Source organism: Octopus bimaculoides, chromosome 10 (assembly GCF_046866305.1).
Source record: "Octopus bimaculoides isolate indiv1 chromosome 10, ASM4686630v1, whole genome shotgun sequence".
Lineage (NCBI taxonomy): Eukaryota > Metazoa > Mollusca > Cephalopoda > Octopoda > Octopodidae > Octopus > Octopus bimaculoides.
This window is the reverse complement of record NC_142937.1, coordinates 18,177,990-18,197,511: the sequence shown is the minus strand read 5'-3', so window position 1 is coordinate 18,197,511 and position 19,522 is coordinate 18,177,990. Positions and strand designations below refer to the sequence as shown.

Below are 19,522 nucleotides of genomic sequence, written 5' to 3'. Positions count from 1 at the left end.
CAGTTCAAAACATGCATTCAGTCGTGATTGCTTTTGATTTTCCAGGAGCAAGTGGGGCACAAATTTTGCTGCAACTCTATACATTTGCAATTCCTCACTCAAAATTCATTAGCAGGAGCTCCAAGACACATCAGTCATATCAACAAGTTTGTCAGTCATTCGGCGATGGTCCTCCAAGGTCACTTCATGAATTTTCATGATGTTTTCATTCATCTGGGAGATTGATGATCACCATGAACAAGGTTGGTCTTCAAGCATCAAGTGACCATTCCTAAAGCATGGAAACCACCCATAAGCTTGTGTTTTGCTCATGGCAATGTCCTTATAAGCTGTTTGAAGCATGACAATTGTTTCAGCTGCTGTTTTCCTCTGCAGAAAACAGAATTTCAAGGAAGCATGTTGTTCCTTCTTTTCAACTGTTGCAAAAATCAATGAACAGGAGAGAAGCACTGCAAAACAAAGACACACCACATGGCATTACGACTTCACTAGACAATGCAAGTCAGCAGCCTGAGGGTCACATCAAGTGGCTTCTAGCAGCGAAAACCTGAACTACAATGGGTTTGTCCCATAGAGAACATTTCCAGTTACTTTTAGGTGCCTCCTCATATATATATATATATATATATATATATATATATATATGCCTTGTTAATAAGAACTGGCTTGACTTCAGTAGATTCCAGACTTAATTCTCTGTCAGTTAATGTGTTTTTGTCATTGAAATCTATGGATGATTTTACAAATCGCTAATGTGTATACAGAAAATTAATATAGACAGCGTGATCATTGCCAGGGCCGCTGATGCGTGATCGTTGCCAGGGCCACTGATGCGTGATAGTTGCCAGGGCTGCTGATGCGTGATAGTTGCCAGGGCTGCTGATGCGTGATCATTGCCAGGACCGCTGATGCGTGATCGTTGCCAGGGCCGCTGATTGGCTCCCCTGCCAGTGGTGCATAAAAAGCACCATTCAAACGTGATCATTGCTAGCATCGCCTTACCAACACATGTGCTGGTGACATGTGAAAAACAACATTCAAGCGTGGTCGTTGCTAGTGCCTCCGGACTGGCTCCCATGCAGGTATCACATAAAAAACACCTTTTGAGCATGGTCATTGCCAGAACCGCCTGACTGCCCTCATGCCGGTGGCACGTAAAAGCACCCACTACACTCTCAGAGTGGTTGGCGTTAGGAAGGGCATTCAGGTGTAGAAACTTTGCCGGATCAGATTGGAGCCTGGTGCAGCTATCTGGCTCGCCAGTCCTCAGTCAAGCCATCCAACTCATGCCAGCATGGAAAGCGGACATTAAACGACAATGATGATGATGATGATGATTGCAGTTTGCAATGTTTTACCAAAAGGGAAAACTATAATTGTCATGTATATGTGTATGTATGTATGTATATATATATATATATATATATATATATATATATATGTGTGTGTGTGTGTGTGTGTGTGTGTATGTGTGTATATATATATATATATATATATATATATATATACATATATATATGTAAATGGATGTGTGTATGTTTCCCTTGTTTACAATTAACATGGAAAAAATAAATAAACAGTTACCAGGGCAGCCCTGTTTATAAAGGTAGAAACTCCGGGTTGATGTGAAATATTTTGTATTATATATATAAATAAATAAATGGAGTTAAACGCAGGTGTTATTCAAATTCTTTTACTTCCAACATATGTTTCGAAGACAACATTGGTATTATTCCAAAAAGAATAAAATGGTGTAAAACAATGTAATCTTCTCATCAGGGAAAGAAAGAAAGAAACCAAACTCATCAATAGGATAGGTTAACAGAATGTGATGGATGTGTATAATGATGAATGGAACGCTATTAAGTTTTTTCTTTAAACTGTTAGAAGACACAACATCAAAGGTAGCCTATAGAAAGAGAAGGGGTAAAGGAAAGAAATAAGGAGAAGGTAGTAGAAATAAGCAGGTAGATAGCTTCTGTTATCTTGGTAACCAAGTTATTAGCAGAATAATGCTCTGAGAGCGTAGCTGCAAGAATAAGAATAGGCTGGGCAAAGTTCAGTGAGCTCCTACCTCTCCTGGCAACAATGGGCCTCTCCCTCAGCGTGGAAAGTAGACTATATGATGCTTGGTTGTGAACAGCTATGCTACATGGCAGTGAAACATGGGCTGTGATAGCCAAGGACATGTGTAAGCTAGAAAGAAATGAAGCTAATATGCTTCGCTGGATGTACAATGTCAGTGTGGATGTATGACAGAGTGTAAGCATCTTGAGGGAAATGTTGGGCATCAGAGGCATCAGATGTGGTGTGCAAGAGGAACAACTGTGCTGGTATGGTTATGTGATGCATATGGACAGACACAGCTGTGTAAAGAAGTGCCAATCTCTAACTGTGGCAGGAACATGTGGTAGAGGTAGACCCAGGAAGACATGGGATGAGGTGGTGAAGCATGATCTTCGAACGTTGGGCCTCACAGAGGCAATGAAAAATGTCAGACTATTTGGCATTATGCCATGCTTGAGAAGACCCATCAAACCAAATGAAATTTTGTTATGGCAGATACTGGTGTCATGCAACTGGCTCCTGTGCCACTGGCATACAAAATCACTAATTACACTTTCAGAGTGGTTGGCATTAGGAAGGCATCTAGCCATAGAAACCATGCCAAATCAGACTGGAGTCTGGTGCAGCCTCTCCGCTTACCAGTCCTGATCGAACCATCCACTCCATGCCAGCATGGACAACAGATGTTAAATGATGAGGAGGAGGAGGATGATGATGATATCTTTATATTTTACTTTTCTCAGTCATTGGATTCCAGTCATGCTGGCAAAATGCCTCAGAGGGATTTAGTCAAATAATTTGACCCCAGTACTTTTTTTTTTTTAAGCCTGGAACATTTCTGGACTGGGTGTTATGTTGTGCCTTTGAGCAAAACACTTCCTTTCGTGTTACTCTAGTGGAAGGGAGAATGCCAGAATTGTTGCTCCATCAGCAGAGCTGCTTTACATTATATCTTCTGGCTCTCTACATTCTGAGTTCAAATCCCACCTGCTTGGAGAAGGCAACAAAAAACCACTCCAGTATACATCCCAAGTCTAATCATTGATAGCTCTAGTTCCCATAGTTTCCAATAGTCCACTTAATGATGGCAGAGGAGGGTATGTACCCTCCAGGTTGTTTAGAGAGTGCTGGAGAAGGATAACATGCAGAGGACCTGCCCTAGTGCCAACCACTCCTAGATTAGACATCTATATTCACATACATATAAAAAAAAGAACACAAATGAGATTTAAAATTCTTCTACAGCTCTTTTGATAGAACTTTATTGATGATGTATTCATAGATTACATCATAGCATAAATCCACAATCTTCAGATAATATTTTAAACAGGTATAAACAGGTGAGGTAAAACCTTGATGATGACATATCAAACAACATACTGGATAATTAGTATTTTAAAAAAAGAGCATTCAAATTTATAGAGAAATTAGAAGTATAGGGGCATGTGAGAAGCAAAGAGATCAAATGACTCCCTTATTTTAAACAGTTATTTTAATTAGTTTATAACTATAAGCTGCTATGAGGAAGTGCAAGAAACATGGACAAGCTGTAGCCAAAATATGTCCTTAAGGTCATTAAAACCAAGAAGCGTACTCACTCACTTAGTAAGAGTAGTTTGCCCAATGTCTGGTAGGGAATAACAAGAGGGATATTTGCTAGCTATGTCTAGCTGGTTGATGGACTATGCAAATTTCTCATCAAACTTCGATTGTATCTACATGATCAAATCCCTTTATCTGAATTAATTTTGAAAAATCTTGCCTCTAACAAAACAGAAACATTTCTTGTGGCTCCAGCAGACAAAATGGAAAAGGCATTGCCCCATACATACACACACATATATACAAACATGCACACGTGTGCATGCACACACATATAAGTGTATATATTGGGTCATCCCATAAATAATACAGTTTTTTCATACTTCCTTTATTTTTCAAAATTAAGATAAACAAAGTCCTTTTTTAATCTAAAATATACTCTCCTTCATTTTCTACAATGCTCTTCCATCTATCTGGTAGACTTGCAAGGCTCCTCTTCCAAAATTCACTTGTCTGTGATGAAAACCACTACTCTAGCACTGCTCTGACCTTGTCTACAGAATTTATATTTTTTCTGTTCAAATGATTTTGAAGACTATGGAATAAATGATAATCAGATGGGGCATCGTTTCCCATTCCAACTGCTCCAGCCTTTGGAATGTCATCCTCGCTGTATGTTGAGAAAAACACCTTTCATCTTGAAACCAAAGATGGTCGTTTTTCTTCTAACACTGACTTAAGCCGCTCAAGCTGCTTGTAGTAGATCTCCTTTGTTATTATTTGGTTTGGGTTTAACAGTTCAAAGTGGACTAAACCTTTCATGTCTCATCAAACAGATAACAACACCTTACGTGGATGAAGACCTTCTTTAGCCTGGGTACCGGTGTTTCTCCTTTCCGTACCCACTGTCTTCAGTGCTTGAAATTTTTATAGAGAACGTATTTCTTCTCACCAGTCACTATTCAATCTAAAAAAGGTTCATTCGGGAAATGTAACAGCAAAGAAGAGCACACATTCACTCTCTGAGTGTGATTAGACTCGAAAAGTTTGTGAGGAACACACTGACCCAATTTGCTGACTTTTCCAATGGCATGCAGGTATCGATGAATGGTTGAATGACCAAATCCAAGCTTCTCTGCTAGTTCCTCAACAGTTACAATGAGATTTTGTTCCACCAGGGTTTGCAGGACATCCTTGTAGAGCTCTACAGATCTTCCAGACTTGTCTTCTAGGCAATGGTTTCCAGCTCAGAATTTCTGCATTAATATTCCTCACAGTTTCCATTGCCTTGTTGCCATTATTGAACTCATAAAGCAAAACATACCAAATATGCTCCTTTGTCACTTCCATTATAGGTTTGAAAAAATAACTGTTAAAATTGAACTGCACTCTTCAAAACTTGCACTAAGAATAAGGACAAGGTAAAATTACTACCTGATTTTATAGCAAGTTGATGCAGATAGTTTATCTCATCCCCCTCTGACTTTTAGTTCATGCAATTGAAAAAAAAACATTATTTATGGGATGACCCAATATATATATATATATATATATATATATATATATATATATATTTATATATATATATATATATATATATATATATATATATATACACACACACGTACACACATATACACAGCGCTACAGAAATATATATAACAAATTGTAGACAGAGAGCTAGGAGGTCGTACACTGGATCATCAAATATTTCACTAGTTATAGACTGTTTTACAGCAAACTGGCAGAATACAAGTGCATACCAGGTGGACAAAAAAAGTATTTTAAGGAAACACTTAAAGCCTTACTGTGACTATCCTTAATGTTAACAAAAAACAGGAAGAGATTAAAAAGAGGAAGTAAAAAGTAATTAAAGTAAATATAAAAATAAGAAGCTTAAAAAGTGTATGATAATATATATAAAAAGACATATGGCCAACAGACAGATGGAAATATAAGATTACCCCAAGAAATAATATTGAACAATAGTATCCTTCAAGCAGGGTTAAAAGGTTAAAACCCTCACATAAAAGCATATGATCCTTTAAATTTTAATCACATTTTCCAAACACACACACATACATATATTCATGCATACATCTCTCTTATTTCAGTAATTTATATTTTCTTTAATATAAAGGCTGCCAAATTTAACATCAAAATTTTAAATGAGAGCCCGCATAAAAAAATCTGAGAGCCTGATAAATGAACCCCAAAGCATTGCAAGCCATCCAGATCTTGTGTCTGACACTAAATTTCAAACTGAGTCACCCCTACTGAGGGACAGAACCCAGAATTTAGATAATGATTCATACGTAAGTTTAATTTGATCTCTCCTTATTCGCTTGCTTCTTTGTTATTTTTGTTTTTTTCATTTTTTATTTTTATTTTTCTATTTTGGGTGCCTGGCACCCATTCTTTATCGTTTTTCTAGTTTAAAGCCCATAAGCTGTAGCAATGCTGGAGCACCACAATTGATATATTCTATCATTGATTGTTGCCACAACTTAAGTCTTTGCTCAGACTAAAGTAGTAGTAGTAGTGGTAGTGGTAGTAGTAGTAGTAGTAGTAGTAGTAGTAGTAGTAGTAGTAGTAGTAATAGTGGTGGTGGTGGTGGTGGTGGTAACAGAAGCACTAGCAGCAGCAGCAGCAGCAGTAGTAGTAGTAGTAGTAGTAGTAGTAGCAGCAGCAGCAGTAGTAGTAGTAGTAGGGATGGTGGTGTTGGTGTAGTTGTTATTGTTTATTTAGTTTCAAGTCAACCATGATGTAACAGAAGGGCAATCCACCCATGATCAAGTCATTTCATTTCATAGATTTAGTATATTTAAGATCAAAAGAAGAATGTGGCCTAATAGTTAGACAACTGGGCTCTTGATCACAAAATCATGGATTCGATTCCCAGTCTGGGAAGAAGTCATGTAGAACAAGGCACTTTGCTTTCACACTGTTCTACTGAGTTCGTAATACTAATTAAAAAGATTTGATTAGAAGAATTTGCATACAGTATATTCTTGACACCTGGTTTGATTATTAATCTGAAATACAAACATATTTCTCCTCAAATAAGCAGCCTTTGTTTCAGTTCAGGTTAATTTTAACTATTGGGTTGTCCGGAAAGTTCGTGCCAATTTATAGTAGCTTACCTTTCAACTTATTTGCCATGAAACCACCTCAATTCTGGGAAGAGGGTATTTTCAAGTTAAAGGAAAGATGGAGATGCATTGTGCAACAAAATGGTTCATATTTGGTTGATTAAAAATGTAATGGCAAGTATTTATTGACCTTTTTCTTTCCCTTAAAAATCGGCATGAACTTTCTGGACAACCCAATATTACAACTGTCTCACTTTGAAGATAAAATTTTACCTGAAGAACAAGTGTTTTCCAACAGCTTTCATGTTCACAATTCAAAAGAACATATAAAAATTCATGTAGCCAACAAAAATTAGTCAGGGAGAAGTAAAAAGCACCCATGTTGGTGCCATGTAAAAATCACTGGTGCTGGAGCCATGTGGAAAGCACCCAGTCCACTCTGTAAAGTAGCTGGCATTAGGAAGGGCATTTAGCCATAGAAACCATGCCCGAACAGACATTTGGAGCCTAAGACAGCTCTCCGGCTTGCCACCTCCTGTCAAACTATCCAACCAATGCCAGCATGGAAAACAGACATTAAATGATGATGATGATCATGATGAGGATAGGAAAATATATATATATCACCTTCAAAGTGAAATGGTGTGATGATAAAACTTTACTTCAATTAATTTTTTTAAAAAGTAAATCTACAATTTATGTTTATAATTTGTTGTAGAGTCTTAGTCTACAGTTTGTATTTTTATAAATGAACTTTAGATGAGTATATACATATATATTCAATATAATTCTTAAAAATACATGTTCATTATGGACTTCCGGTAACACATGTGCAATGATATACAGTTACCTGGCCCCAGCCAGAATGAAGCATTCATGACCAGACTAGATTTTATGTGCATGCAAAAACACAAGTAATCAGTCATTTGAATTTCAACTTGGCAAACATTGTATTCTGAAATATCTCTATGACTTCTATTGAAACTTTTGTTTCATTTTCATTTTTTCAGTTAATATTCTTCATTTATTTATAATTGTTTTTTTTTTTTAATATTAAATGCACATTCTGTTAACAACTGCTTTACTAGATTTCATCTTGTAGCTCTCTGCTTTAAATTTTACATTTTCAACTGTTGCATGCTTTGTCAGCGCTCTACTAAGAATTAATACTTCGTTGCTTGGCATATGTACATATGTGTGCCTCACTCCACCCCCAACCCTACACACATTTTGTTTCCTCATAACCTCCAGAAAAATAGTTATTTTGTAATGAAATTTTCTACAAATGCACTTCAGAGGGTATAGATTCTGATTATATCAGAATGTGTGAAAAAATGTTTCCATGGGTGGGGAGAGGAGTTTCAGGAAATTCATACAAGTTGACTTTGTTTCTTCATAACTTTCAGTAAAATGTGTATTCTTTAATGAAATTTTCTACAAATACCTTTCAGAGTTTGTAGATTACTACTATATTGAAATTTAATATATAAAAAAATTGGTGGGCTTGCACACATACATACTGACACATACCACTTATAATTACAAAATGAAGCTTGAAAATTTGAAAAAAATTATCATGTATGTCAGTGTGTATGTATGTATATGAGCCTACCATTTTTTTCTTCACATAAAATTCCAATATAATCATAATTTACACACTCTGAAAGGTATTTATATATAATTTCATTTAAAAATACCCATTTTTCTGAAAGTTATGAGGAAACAAATCCTACTCACATGAATTTTCTGAAACTTTTCACCCCACTCCCTCCAAAAAAAATTTTTAATTTTCACAGCAAATTCTGATCGAATTGGACTCTACACCATCTGAAACATATTTTGAGAAAATTTCATTAAAAGATGTCCAATTTTCTGCAAGTTATGCAGAAATAAAGTTGGGTTGGGGGCACACTTTTGTAGGTATACATATTGCTTCAGCAATGGTAAATATACTTTTACTATTTTTCTTTTCAACGTAAGATCACATTGTTATTAAATATCTACATAACAGCTTGTTTCCCTTTGCTTTCATTTTGTATGCAAAAATATTTGATTACATAATTGTATATTATATATAAAGAAACAATTCACATTTTTCATTCAGTTTGCATTAAAAGAGTGACAGTAATGTGAATGATGGGCTCAAATTTTCACTACACAAACACAAAGATAATGGTATTTATGATGATGTGTTAGTAATGAATACTAACTGTATTCAAAATGTTTCAAAATGTGTATGCGTTTGTGTCTACATTTGTGTATGTGTGTGTGTGTGTATTAAAATTTATTGGCAGTATTAAGTAATCTTTCATTGCATTATAAATGTACATTCATCATCATCATCATCATTGTTTAACGTCCGTTTTCCATGCTGGCATGGGTTGGACGGTTCGACTGAGGTCTGGGAAGCCAAGAGGCTGCACCAGGCTCCAGTCTGATCTGGCTGCATTTCATCTTATAATTCTATTCTATGCTTTCTGCTATTGACATTCGATCTTCCTTCATGTTGCATATCTTACCAGTGCTCTTCCTACATGCATGTCACATGTATATCTATGCATATGCACTATAGGAATATATGATACAATGAGATCAGATCAATGTAAAATATGCTATCTTAAAGACAGTATATACATATATATGATGATGGAATCACCTGTCAAAGACGATGTATAAGTGTTCAGTAAGAAGATAATAATGTCCAACACACACATGCCTGCACATACATACACACACACACACACATTAACCTATATGAATGTTCATTTCTTTATTGTCCACAGGGGGCTAAACATAGAGGAGACAAAAAAGTACAGACAAAAGGATTAAGTTGATTACATCAACCCCAGTGCATAACTGGTACTTATTTAATCAAACCCGAAAGGATGAAAGGTAAAGTCAACTGGCAGAATTTGAATTCAAAATGTAATCTTTTGTACTCTAGGCACAAGGCCCAAAATTTTGGGAGAAGGGCGGGGGGGGGGGGCAGTCGATCCGATCGACCCCAGTATGCAACTAGTACTTAATTTATCGACCCCGAAAGGATGAAAGGCAAAGTTGACCTCGGCGGAATTTGAACTCAGAACATAAAGACACACAAAATACCGTTAAGCATTTCACCTGGCGTGCTAACGTTTCTACCAGCTCGCCGCCTTGTATGAATATTGGTTGGTTGCTTTACATCATACAGAGATAGGGGAGAGCGAGAAAAAGAGACCTGCCGAAGGATTTAACATAAAGGGTGCCAGATGAGTGCACACACTGGGCTTCGTAGCAGGCAATGAGTAAAAGAATATTACATGCACACACACAGTGAGAGGCAAGAATCATAGAGACTGAGAGATTGGGGAAGAGGAGGCAGAAGTGACAGAATAGTTGGATGTTGCTGAAGAAGGCCCTGCAATAATTAATATTTATTATAATGATTATTTTCTTCAGATGTTTTTCATGTAAGCTGTTTGTTAGCAGAGTAAATTTGATTTCTTTCTTTTATTTTTTATTTTTTTGCATTAATGTATTCTCTTAGTTAAGAATCTATAATGAGCTTTTCCAGTTGCTACAGTAATATTGGTTTCAAATTTTGGCACTAGGCCAGAAGTTTTGAGGTAAATGATGGTACTTATTTTATCAACCCTGAAAGGATGAAAGGTAAAAGTTAACCTTGACAGGCTTTGAACTCAGAATGTAAAGACAGATGAAATGTCACAAAGCATTTTGCCTGGTGTGCAAAAGATTCTGCCAGCTCGGCCTCTTAATTGCTACAGTAATATTTGTTTCAAGTTTTTGGCACAAGGCCAGCAATTTCGGCGTGGCCAGAGGGGGGGGGGGTAAATTGATTACATCAATCCCCAATGCTCAGCTGGTACTTATTTCATTGACCCCAAACGGATGAAAAACAAAACTGACCTCAGCAGAATTTGAACTCAGAACGTAAAGACAGACAAAATGCCACATTAAGACAGTAAGCTGGCAGAATCATTAGCACACCAGGTGGAATGCTTAGCAGTATTTTGTCTGTCTTTATGTTCTGAGTTCAAATTCCCCCAAGGTTGACTTTGTCTTTCATCCTTTCGGGGGTCGATGAATTAAGTACCAGTTGTGTACTGGGGTCGATCTAATTGACTGGTCTCCTCCCCAAAAATTTCAGGCCTTGTGCCTAGAGTAGAAAAGAAAATGCCACATTTTGCCCAGCATGCTAACGTTTCTGCCAGTTTGCCACCTGAATTGCTACAGTAATATTAATACTTTTTTTTTTGCCACTGTAGGTAGTATCAGCAAATACTGTATGCATACAATAACTATCAGGTCATCCCATAAGTTCTGTCTGAATTTTGAATAAAGAAAACAAGTGATCAAATGTTATATTTAATTGAAATTTAATCATCAATGTACTTTCCCTGATTATCTATCACTTCCTTCCATCTTTTTACAAGCTTCTTAATCCCATCAATGTAAAACTCTTTTGGTTTCAAAGCAAAGACATCTGAAATGTCAGTTTCAACCTCCTCCTGGCTTGTGAAAGTTATGTCCCCCAAATGATTCTGTAAACTACAAAACAAATGGTAGTCTGAAGGAGCAAGGTCGGGAGAATAAGGTGGATGAAGAATTTTTTCCCAACCAAGCACTTTGATCTTTGCAGTGTGGGGTTGCGCATTGTCCTGATGAAACATCACTCCGTTTTGATTCACTAAAGCATGTCTTTTTTTCTTCAAAGCTTGTTTCAAATGCTCTAATTGCTGACAGTATTGGTTGTTGCATTAGGTAGTAACAATTCAAAGTGAATTACTCCTTTGCAATCCCACCAGATAGAGAGAAGAACCTTTTTCCCATGAAGTTCCTTTCTCGGTTGTGGTTGAGTTTTTTCCCTTTTACTAAGCCACTGTTTACGACGTTTAACATTTCTATAGAAGATCCATTTTTCGTCACCAGTCACAAGTCTATCCAAAAAAGGTGAAATGAGTTCGCAAGAATGGAGAGAAGAGCAGATATCAACTCAGGATTTGTGGTTGCTTTTGGACAATTCACGAGGCACCCATTTTCCAAGTTTAGGAACCTTTCCAAGTTGTTGAAGATGACGATGAACAGTTGTATGGTTTGAACTAAGCTTTATTGCCAATTCTTTAACTGATAATGCAGAACTTTCATCAAGTAATGCCTCAAGGAGCTTATCATCAAACTCAACTGGACGTTCTGTTCGATCTTCATCTTCAAGGCTGAAATCTTCACTTCTGAATTTTGCAAACCATCTTCTGCAAGTTCTTTCATTCAAGCATTCTTTCCCATAAACTTAGTGTATGTTTCGAGTCGCTTCGACTGCAGAGTTTCCTTTTTGTACTCATAAAGCATTATGTGCCTCAAATGCTTTTTGGATACTTCCATGTTAGAAAGGGTTTTAATCAAAGAAATTTTAATCCTATTATTCTGTAAAATAATATTTAATCAGTTTAAACGTGCACAAATGCATAAAAATAATTTTAAATTCCATTAGACATTCTAAAATACTATTAAATTTCATTCAATTTTAAAAAAGGTAAAGTCGGGCAGAACTTATGGGATGACCTGATATAATATATATTTTATCAAATTATTCATAGTTGCAAAAGTATACTTCCAAAGTTATCTGTCATATGTCCTGATCCTTTACTTGTTTCAGTCATTAGACTGTGGCCATGCTGGGGCACCACTTTGAAGAATTTTTAGTCAAATGATGTAATATGTTCCCATTCAATTAATTAAGACTACAGTTCTATGAAAGACTTAATAAATTTTAAATGTGGAGCATAAATTCATTTATTAAGGTACTTGACCTTACAGCTTAATTAAAGTAGTTGACCTTACAGCTGTTTCTGTGTTATCATATTATCTCCAGAAGTCACATGCATTACCACAATGTTATATATATGACCTCTGAAGATAATACATAGTAACATCAGGCTAGCTTTAAGATTAACAATCTTAATATAATGTGTGGGTGAGAGTGATTGTGTGTGTGTGTGTGTGTGTTCAGCTATCACAAAATCTGGTAATAGATGTTTAGTTGGTTTTATACATTTTAAAAAGAATTTAAGTTCATCAACATCACTATCATTTTATGCCAGCTTTTCTTTGCTGACATGGATTGAATGAGTCATCATGGCCCCAGACAGTTCTTATTCAGGTTAACTTCCCTTCTAGATGGGTTGAAGACCACACCTCATGTTTATTTTCATATTCTTTTATGGTTGAATGCCCTTTTTATCACTAACCATTTCACCAAATGAACTAGATGCATTTTATCATGACACCAGCACCCAAGTAGTTACCTTGTCCCAGCAAGACTAAAAAGTTTTCTCTACCCTGTGTTGCTTCTGCTCATTTTCCATCCACCTTACTGTGTTCATCAGGGGAATTTTATCACAGTATAAGCACTAGAGAAGCATTTTTTCTTGGAAAGATTAAACTGCCCTCTCTACCATATGTTATCTTTCTTTTTTTTTTTTTTTCATAGTTTTGTTCATGCATTTAGCAGTATCGCAGCATTATTTATTCATGGTGGGTAGAAGAGAAAGTGATTATGAAAGTGTAACCAGAACAAATGGGAAACAGGAGAGAATAATTGAAGTAAATCAGTGATAGAAGCAGAGAGAGAGAGATGTTTGATAATATAGAGATTACATAGAAAACATGATTAGAAGAGGGAATAATAGTGAGGAGAGAGGGTGATACAAGACTGAGTGATATTAGGGTACAGGGTGATAGAAGAGGGAGTGATAGTGAAGAGGGAAAGTGATAGAAAAGGAGTGTTAATGAAGAGATAGGGTGCAAGAAAGAGTGCTACAATTGAATGAGTGAGTGATGAGTAATGAATGTCAACAATATGTGATAAAGGAAGGAGTCTTGTGAGAAATAGCAGTGACAAATGTGCTTGGAGAATATATATACATTAAATGGTGGTGCCCCAGCATGGCCACAGCTTGTTAGCTGAAACTAGATAAAATAAAAAAATTAAATAAAATATAACTATATATACCAAATGGGCTTCAATCTGTTTCTGTCTACCAAATCCACTCACAAGGTTTTGGTTGACCCAAGGCTATAGAAGACATTTGCCCAAGGTGCCACACAGTAGGACTGGACCCAGAACTATGTGGCTGAGAAGCAAAATTCTTACTACACAGCCACACCTGTGCACTTATTCTGAATGCAATCATCAGTAAAGATGCAAATGTGGGTATAATAATACGTAATCCTCAATGCCACCACCATCATCATCTTTACACCTTTTTCTATGATTGCATGATTTGGACAAATCTCTTTCATAGCATTTCACCACAAGTTGTCGTTCTTTTATCATTTCCTTTGTTGTATTCAGCCTCTCACTTTGATCCCATGCCTTCCTTGGTCTTTGATCTCCCTTTTCTGCAGACTCCATCCATTTGAAGCACTCAGTACTTCTTTATACCGTTGGTAGGGTATAAAGAAGTGCTGAATGCCTATTGTACAACTTTATACAAATATGTTTTGAAAACTGCTCATATCAGCAGTCTTCATTCTTGTAACATTACATGCAGTTCCTCTTATAATCTAACTTATCTCTCAGCTCGTTTGTTCTTTGTCAATCATTCACACAAACATACATCCTGTAGTGCATGCTGTTCTTATTTCTTTCCAGCCTTCAGAAATCCTTTCCTATTCAATATCTGTGTTTTATTATTACATAACATCGTGCCTTGTTACACAAACATGGTACGTTGAAGACACAAAAAATTCTTGCAGGCAGAGGTAATAAATAGCTCCCAGAACTGTTTTCTTGTTTTTGTTTGTTTCGTCAAACCGTTTATCTCTAAGCAGCCACGCTCTTCTGTTGTTAAGTCTCCAAGTTAATATAAAAGTTGTCAGCTATTTGTGGTGAAGCGGGAGACAATTTCTGAGCATTTGAATTTACCTCACTCATATTCAAGCTGCTAACTAAACTAATTCCTGTACATCTTCCTTCCACACACGTTTTGCTTTCTCTGTCAGTCTGTCTGTGGTCCTACTACATCTCTTGCGCTATAAATAACAAACCATACGCCAACACAACCTGATCTTCGTTATCATAAACACGCCTTAGTAGTTTATAGATTAAATCAGATTCCATTACAGGATGTTATAACAAAAGTATTAAGTGTCGAAGTCCAAAAGTCTGCTTTTAATATATTTAATATAATATAGTGTAAACGAGCTTCCAACACAGAAAGACACCAGTCGAACAACTCTGTACTTTGGCGGATTAAGCGAGTATTTGCTCAGACATGGAATCGTGGCAGCATTCAATATTTGGCTGTTTCAATAACTTAGGTCTCTGTATTATTACTTATTTCGCTCCTTGTTATACGTTCGGTAAAAACGCCGAAGCTATTGGTGAAGGCTGTTGTTTCTGTGGTTGTATGTATCTCGTACCCGGAGTGAATTATTTTGCTATGACACAAATTCGTGGAATGATTCGGAGTTCACGCAATATTGCTGGTTCTATTTGCGAAGATCTTTTATTGGTATTATTTTGCCCTTTCTGTTCTCTCATCCAGGAAGCGAAAGAAATTCGTGGTTATGACTCTCTAGATATGGTCCGCGCTTAAAATTGACATTATAATTAAACCATATCAAAAGCAATACGAGGAATGGAAGTTTTTAAAATAGTAAGAAAATTTCCTGTGGACTACCTACAACTCTTACCGAAGAAGGAATTCTTTCGCACCATTACTTTTAACAAATATGTATTGGCCTTCTTTTTTTTTCCCCGAATTCTTTGACTCAATTCCGTGAAACTAGTCGTCATCCATCCTAATAGTAATGCATACTTTAAATATTTTAAAGCAAATATTATATGTATATGTTTTTCTCTCATCATCTATAAAATAGAGATACCCACAAGTACGTTAAAATGGCAATTATCAGCTGAAATACATTTATTTCCTGGATTATCTATAAAATATTTTTATACACAATTCAATTTATCACACAAATTTTAAAGCTTTAAAAACTTTAGATCTAGCTTACGAAGTCTACGTTGTGTTGTTTGAATATATTTATCTACACATAGCGTAAGGCGAAGCCCATTGAACTTCTCAATTACTATACTAACATATCGTAAACAATATAAATTTAACATAAAATTTACAAGTTGAATTTGATCTTGAATTTTCTTACGTTTTCTCTGTCACACACGACGTATGTTTCTGCTTTTTATTTGATTATTTTTCTTTTAAATTATAATTGTATCTATTACAGGCACAAGGTCTGAAATAGGGGGTGAGGGGTTAGTTCTTGACAGGTACTTAATTTTATCGACGAAGAGATACGAGAAAGATATGAAAGTGAAGTAAACAATTTCTGTAACACAACCAACGTGAATCAGCTGGAACCGCGCCCACGCTTCCCGTCGGTTCTTTTCTGGACAGCTCAGGAGTCGCGCAAGATTATTACATTGCTCACATGTAACTGCGTTAGCTATCGTACATCGACAAGCAAAATTTCCTTCTCGGGGGCAGTCATTATTAGTTGTGGTACGTGTATGTTAACTACAATTTCTGAAATACTTAAGATGGATCTATTTTAAAACGGGGGCGCCAGTATTTTCTTAACGAAACACTTTGAAACTTGGGACACTGGTAGAATGTGTCATATAAAACATCTTTTACTCTTAGTCTTCTTAACAAAAAAAAAAGGGAATTCGCAAGTTATTCCATGTAAAAGTTGTCGTATTTCTGTAATTTCAACCAATCACTGACGTCTATTCAGCTGAATAGAGTTTACTGCTGGGCGGTCATAAAAATGTTATTCCCTGTGACATATTTCATCCGGTTTAATCGTAATTTATACGCATATATTGTTTATATAATAAATTACGCTGTGCGTATCTATGTGTGTAACAATTTTAGAGTTCGGATTCTCGAGTTAGGGTTAGGGTTACGGTTAACAGTCTAGTTAGGGTTAGGGGATTAATACGATATACACCGTTACAGCGCTAACTGTTTTCAACTGAATAGCCGTCAGTGATTAGTAGAAATTATCGAAATAAGACAATTTTTTACATGAAATAAATTCGAATACAAAAATATTTTTCTGTTCTATAACACAAAATAGATAAGTATACGAAGTTTGAAAGTCTTTCCGTACCAAAAACACTACATAAAACATAAATGAAAACTGGCGCCCCTGTTTTAAAATAGATCCCTTAAGATTTCTCTAGAAGATACTATACAAGTAAATGTATGTGGACGCGACATAACGAAGGAGTTTTGTAAATAAAGTTAAGGGATTTCACCAGTTCTCTTTACGAAAGTATGGGATGTCATTGTCATTTCCGATAAATTTATATTCGTTTATTTAAACCCCTAAACTGCATGTTAACTACCATCGGTCCCAGAACTTGACTGGTACTTTATTTTATTGATTACAAAAGGATGAAAGTCAAAGTCGATCTTGGCGAGATTTGAACGCAAGATTTAAATGAGTCGGAATGGTCAGTTATTCATTGTGATCGCGTTCGAAAACAAATTAAGTAAAAAAAACTGTTGACTTAATGAGGGATAGAGATATTGTTAAACCTCCTTTATTGTATAAAACTGATAAAACATTTTAAAAAGATAGACTTTGGAATAATATCTAATTTTCTGTGTTAGCAGCCATTAGAAATATATAATCCGGAAATTGATTAATGTTCATAAGACTTTGTTTATTGTTAGGACAATAAACTGGAGTGAGAAAGATGAATAATGACAATGAAAAGGTTTTGCGGTCTTTACTTCAACCTTGTATGTCCTTGGTTCAAATCTAGTTGGGCCGCTTGAAAAACTATAGAGGGAAATATAATTAACGAGAGTTGTTCTCATCCATGACCTAGTACCAACGTTAGAACATTATTAGAATAGCAGGAGTTCAAATCCCACTGAAATTAACTTTGCCTTTCATCCGTCATTTTTAGGGGGTTTTTTTTTTTTCCAAATATTTTTTAAACTTACGTTTTCAATATCCGAGAAATTCATTTTACAACAATAATAATAATCCTTTTTGCTGAATTTGTTTTTTTGTGGCGGGGGGGTGATCGATTATATTGACTCCAGTGTTCAACTGGTATTCATTTTATCAACCCCCAAAAGATGAAAGGCAAAATTCACCTCAACGGAATTTGAAGTCAGAATGTTAAGACAGACGATATGCTGCTAAGAATTTTTCCTGGCATGCTAAGGATTCTCACAGCTTGTTACCTTAATGGTGATAACAGGGATTAATAATGATAATACACTTCTGTTTCTACCCTCCCCACAGTCATCATGATGACAGAATGTGTCACCCTCAGACATTTACTGTTTCAGACTTAACACCTCCAATATCCACTAACTATTGTCTGTCATACCTGCAAACAAACACTTTCATTCCCTTGACAATACATACAGTGTTCAGGCCTGCCTATGGGGTCCAGCCTCTGAGGACTGCTTGCTATTACCTACTTAGACCTGTCTAACATACCTGACTTCACCAAGTTTGTTGATGAATCCCCATGCTCACTTCATCCCATGATACCTCCACAATACTAGAAACCTTCAATGATATGGACCAGCACATCAAACACACCCAAACAATGATGGTTCCCTCTCTTTGTTTGACTTTTGTTTAAGCATCACAGATGAGAACAATTGATATGGTGTTCTACTGAAAGGCAGTCTGCCAAGATCTCTTCTTCCATAACAAGTCAGCCCTCCCCATCAGGGCTAAAGCCAGCTTAGGATTCTCCATTTTAATGAGAGAACCACCTTTACCATCCAAAGATCATCTGCAAGGAAGACTTTGATATCCTGCTAGTCCACTTAGGATTGTCCCTGCATAGACACCTGCCAACGAGGAGATCACCAGTGGAATAACAGCCCTGCTCGCTGGTAAACTATTCTATCTATGGCACAAGCAAGTCTATGAAAACATACATGATGTACCAGATTCGGTGTCTTAAATGTGACGACTATTAAATTAGTAATACAGTCTGACCGTTCCACATCCAACTGAAGGAACACCTAACAACCAATGCATCTTCTTTCCACAAACATTTAATCAAAGGCAGTAACACCTCCAAAGAGGTAGACACTTCTATACGGCCATGAAAATGAATATATGAAATCACCATATCAATGACTTAACCGGAAGATCAATAGTTGATCAGAGTAGGACTGGTGGCTCCTGTAAATTACCAACTGCTCCTTACACCATGGTAACCACAACCAGCATCTTCATCACTGATGGTAATTGGTACTATTACCTACCAGTATCATGTTTGTCATCGCCACAGCTACCACCACCACCACCATTGCCTGCTGTGATGAGGACTGTTGCTCTCGGCAGCCATCACCTTGTCAACAACTTCTACAAGGAATATACCACCAACTACTACCACATTACTATGACCACCAACTACTACCATAGCATTCACCATCATTGTCCCCAGTGTTACCTCTATGGCACCAATAACACCACTATTTGGGGAGCTGCTGCTACTTCTACAAGCACCTTACTAAAACAGGGTCACTGCTCATCTGGCTATCCAAATGGCAGAATCTATGTAGACCCATTTCTTTGACTTTACTCTTCTGAAGATGAACCTTTGTGCCCAAAATATACGAAGGTTTTTCAACTTTCATCTCTGCATTATTAGAAACTTTCCTCATTTCATTTACTATTCTATTTCTGTACTACAATACTTCAAGCAAACTACAATGCTCTTCATAGGTGTAGCTGTGTGGTAAGAAGTTTGCTTCCCAACCACATAGTCCTGGTTTCAGTGCCACTGCATGATACCTTGGGTGAATGTC

At 36.5% G+C, this 19,522-nt stretch overlaps 1 protein-coding gene across 2 annotated transcripts in view; it reads left to right on the top strand.

Moving 5' to 3' along the window:
- Nucleotides 1-19,522, top strand: part of LOC106883980 (acidic mammalian chitinase) — a 76,849-nt gene that overhangs the window by 8,817 nt on the left and 48,510 nt on the right. Inside the window, exon 2 of one of the 2 annotated variants that reach the window (XM_089358444.1) lies at nucleotides 5,750-5,924. The exons of the other annotated variant lie outside the window; for it this stretch is intronic. Within the exon in view, the coding sequence (XP_089214570.1) occupies nucleotides 5,778-5,924 (147 nt within the window). The 5' untranslated portion in view covers nucleotides 5,750-5,777. The remainder of the gene's footprint in view (nucleotides 1-5,749; nucleotides 5,925-19,522) is intronic. 2 annotated transcript variants of the gene reach the window in all.